The 4,743-nt window shown below is 36.6% G+C and overlaps 1 protein-coding gene across 1 annotated transcript; it reads right to left on the reverse strand.

The window, feature by feature from the left end:
• Positions 1–233: 233 nt before the first annotated feature.
• LOC147857341 (ubiquitin-conjugating enzyme E2-23 kDa-like) lies at positions 234–4,319 on the reverse strand. The gene is made up of 6 exons (XM_087328668.1): positions 4,247–4,319; positions 4,051–4,130; positions 3,429–3,543; positions 3,108–3,160; positions 2,852–2,980; positions 234–485 (listed from the first exon to the last, which is right to left on the reverse strand). The coding sequence occupies exons 1-6, from the start codon at positions 4,288–4,290 to the stop codon at positions 358–360; spliced, it is 549 nt and encodes a 182-aa protein (XP_087184794.1). The 5' UTR covers positions 4,291–4,319; the 3' UTR covers positions 234–357.
• Between the last annotated feature and the right edge of the window lie 424 nt (positions 4,320–4,743).

Below are 4,743 nucleotides of genomic sequence, written 5' to 3' on the forward strand. Positions count from 1 at the left end.
ATTCAATGTTTCTCATCTTAATACAAATATATACGGAAATTATTGAGAAAATATCCATATTCAACAACTTGAACTAAGCATGAAAGTCATGAAAAGGAAGATATGAAGAAAATTTTCAATCATAAAATCTAATCTGGAGAAATCTATATTTATATTATATTCTAATGAATCTAATGTTGGATTTAGTCATTACATGAGTTTTACACAAGAACAATTTGTTTTTAAACACAAGCTGATGAAAATAATTTTCTATGGCCATATATCATAACTATACAGACAGATCCGTAAATGTATTTACAGTTGGGTTTGTTCCAAAGCACATAGCTGGTCTCCATGGTGAGAGGTAGCATTCTGCTGCTAAGGATCAGATGAACCTGCCATTTCCTCGTCACTTGATTCATACTCAACATCACTCAGCTCAGCATCACTGCTTGTTTCAGCTCCGTTCCGATCAGCTTCAGCTTTTGCATATTTCTCACAATGCTCTAAGCAGCAAAGAGTTCACAACATTAGACTATAGCTGAAACACTTACGGCATTCGTTAAAAGTCTTACAAAGCTTTGAAAATGCACTTTTAAGTGATCAATCTCATAATGCAATAATTGAAATGTATTATGAGTCTTTATATTGACAACTGCGCTATCATATCTTTATACAACAAGTTTTATAAGATAATGGGATAGTGCAATAAGACAATGTTTAATGAAGTTATCCTCGACCTAAGAGCACAAAGGTGTCTTCACAAATGCAAGCTTGAGCATATATAGTGCTGTAAGGTAATAATGCCTAATGACATATCCTGGTTATCGAATCACCAGTTTTTCATGTTGTAATTTTGTGAATAGCCTAAAATCAGCCCCATGATTTTTCCACTGACAACGAAATATATTAATAAATTGCTGATTCCCTCTAATCCATGTCTTTGGAACACTTTAATATTTGTTATTGGTTTAGTCTAATGTGGAATTGGTGACCGGGGGAACAACTACGGACTGTTTAAAACAAAAGCCTCCAAAATAGTAAAATTGCCTTGAGTAATAAAATGATCTTAAAACAAGAGTCCAGCAAAGGGGGAAAGATTTCGCTGCAAACAATTTTGGCCTGCAAAAGGACAAAATAAGTAAGGTCACTCCCTCAATAATCTATGACCGGATGAAGAGAGCTATCTTTCTTCTCAACAATGTTGGATCAATCCACTCAAAATAGATACATTTTGCCATTGATCTCTAAATCTTTTTGATAGTCTTACTGGGGTCGAATACTTCATAAAGCTAGATCTTTGTTGTGCATATAATCTTGTAAAGCTACAAACTACTGTATTTATATCCATTTTCTGGTAGATTTAGACATATTATACAGCTTTCAGACCTCATAACCTTAAGGTGCATAGAGAAAGGAAGTCAAAGGTTTGAAGATAAAATAAGATTACACCTCTCTGAACGTGAAGACCAAAATGAGGAAAGCTTCATCCTAAGTCTCAACTAGTTGAAAAGTTTGAACAAAAAAGGAATTGAATTCTCAGCCAGAGTATGAAAAGCATTAAGAAAGTTAAAACTCTCACTCCTTGTATGCATGAAAAGATAACCTGATCACCTCCCTAGAAAGGTCCTTTCGATATATTATACAATGTCGACATGGTCTTGGTGTCCACGCAGATTAATGAGTTCTTTCCTTACAATGGAAGGATGCTGTTGGTAAAACATTCATCTGGAACCCAAGACTATGGGATTTTCAGCAATAATACTATAGGTATGGAGCTTTCACCTAGGAGTAGTTTGAGCTTATCCAAAAAATCCTTCACCCAAAAAACGTATGGAAATGATTTAGAAATAGAGTTAGAGGTGATCTGGTATTTCAAGGAGACTCAATTACGCTGATTCTTTTTAGTCCATTCAAAGAAGTTGGTCGATTTTGTATACAGAGAACATATCTTTCGAATGAAGGAAATATATCTTGTACACTTGAATCGCACGAGAAAATTGACTCCAGGTCTGGATGGATTAAAGGTTGAGGCTTCGATGACAATAGAACTGTTTCCATGAGAACTTCCGAAACTCCCGCTTCTCTACGGTCACCATGGAATGTACCCCACCTAATGATTCTGTCTCTTCCTGGGTCACAGGATTCAACTCATCCACACTCATAAAAATCTGTGGGGTTCCGATACTTATATGAGAGAACTTCGCCAGGAAAGGATCATAAATGTTGGGTAGTCTCATACTGCAATGAGCCATTGCATTCTTAAAAATCATCAGGTTTCAACAAAAAGTTATTTGACACTGTCTGTTTATGCAGAGATGGTAGTGACCGAAAACAGAAAAAGGAACTTCAACTACTTGATTCAGTCTATTGGACAACAAGGGTATGGGGCATAGTGGAATGGTGTTAAGTTATGAACTCAATTGGATTGAACCTGAGATTGGAAATGAACTGAGTGAGTCACTTTTCACCATCTACGTTGTTGATTACACAAAGATACGTGTTTCTGTTCTGGTTGTATGCCACATTTGCTACCAAAGGAATTCACAATGCATCAGCTTATGAAAAAGAGCAGAAGATCTGTTTTAAAATCAATATTCTTAACTGATATAGTCTTTGCTCAAAGGTTTTGATCTTCAAACTTTACGACTTTGGAATCCTAAGACACTCCTAAATATTTCTTGGTTTCAATCTGAATCATGAATAATGGACCCCTCTGTCCTGAATTTTACACATCCTTCTTTTGTGGGTGACACTTTCCATTCACTGCTTACTCTCATTGGCCATTAGTGGTTTCATGTAGATTAGACATTTGTGGTTTCAACAATGTAAGTAACCCCCTCCAAGTGGATCTTCCTCTCCTAGAACATACCTCTTACATGTTGTTCATATTTTGTTTTGTCCCTCATCATCAAGGCTGCTGCTTCACCATTCAATGGATCTGCTGGATTTGGATAAAGTAGAAGTTGAGGAAGAAATACTTCAAAAACATTGACAAGATCTGCAATAACCAGGAACACACAAATTTCGAAGGATGTTACTATAATACCCACAAAAAATATGTCCAATGTGGCCAAGTCAGAATGTTTACAAAGAAATTCAAACATAGGCTACAAGAATATGTTTACCAAACATCGGGCTCCAGGTCTGATTGATTACATCCAAACATACTGACCCTGACCTGTTTCAAACAAGGCACTCTGGCTTACATTAGTAGCAAAAACAAAATTTCCCAAATGGCAGACCATTTCAAATTTCCAGGGTTTGACCAAGGGCATCTTGGAAATAACTAAACCTCAGGGGCATTGGAGAAATCAAGAAATTCAGATATTTTAAAGATTATTAGTCAGGTGAGGTAACATAGATGCTATGCTTCATATTTTTTACATTTGCACCCATAAATATTAATGCAATCTGTAAAAGACGAGTTCATGTGAGAATTCACTTACACTTCGTCAACATTTGGATGAAATATCTTGTTCACAAAACCGATTGATGGAGATTTGTAAGGATATGCTTCTGGCAGCTCCACTCTAACTTTCCAAACTCCATTTTGGTACGGACCTAAATAACAAATCCAATTGAGACAGTGTGGTGAGGATCAGTAAAACTGAATCTTACAGGTCAGGTAACCTTATTCCCATAAAAGAGCCCATTGAATGAATTATGTGTTCACACTCTTTTATCAATATTCGATCATTATATGAGACCAGTGAAACTTCTAAAATGTTCTATTAACCATCAGAATATCAACATTATCATGGTAAGACCAATTCAACCATACAACTGATTGTATTTGATAGTGAAGCAATCATTGATTACAGCATCCTAGGACAGGAAGAAGGATTTTCCGTAATTATTTTTTGTTTAGGTAGATTTGGAATTGTATAGTAGCATAGAATGTGATTTTGATAATTATGTAATTGAGTTCGAGTTATTTCACTATCAATCAGTTACAGTCAGAAAAGCATTGTTCAATGAATCGAATTACAATGTCCCTGGATTGGTGCACTGGGCAACCCACATATCCATAAACAGATTTCCTGAAGGAAAAAGAATGGTATTGCTTACTGTTAGGAGGGCCATGAAACTCGACTTTGAAATCGTTCATTCCATCATTTATCATCTCCACCTTGTAATCACTCATCATCCTGCATTGATCCCAAACCGAAAAAGCAGGAAACGCAGATCTGATCAGAACCAAGGAAAGATCATCTTCGAATGTATTTTTTTCGAAAATAAAAAATTTCCTTTCTCGGCAACATACAGCTTCATCACATCCATGTCTCGCCGCTTGCTGGGGGAGGACATGGCCAAAAAGGAAGAGAAAGAAAAAACAGAGGAGAAGCAAAAAAGACGAAGGATTGTGCGTTTGGATAGTGAGGAAGGTGAGTGGGATCACAGACAGACAGACAGATTAGGGTTCTGCTTCTGCTTCTTCTGGGCAGGCTGCCTTGCCTGGCTCTCCATGGCGGCCGCGCCGCACCGCACCGCTACAATCAATTCACACAGAAACAGAGAGACAGAGAATGAGATACGTATACGTATATGTATATGTATATATCAACATGTGTATGTATATACATACATATACAGATATGTATACATATGTATATGTATATGTATACGTATGTCACATGTGTGTATATATGCGCTTCCTTTCGCGCGCACACACACACACACACACACACACACACACACATACATACATACATACATACATACATACATACATACATACATGATGATGATGATACATACATA

The sequence above is a fragment of the Azolla caroliniana genome, unplaced genomic scaffold (genome assembly GCF_043228905.1).
Source record: "Azolla caroliniana isolate FFs.n. ecotype wild unplaced genomic scaffold, voAzoCaro1.0.p SCAF_12, whole genome shotgun sequence".
NCBI classification, from domain to species: Eukaryota; Viridiplantae; Streptophyta; class Polypodiopsida; order Salviniales; family Salviniaceae; genus Azolla; species Azolla caroliniana.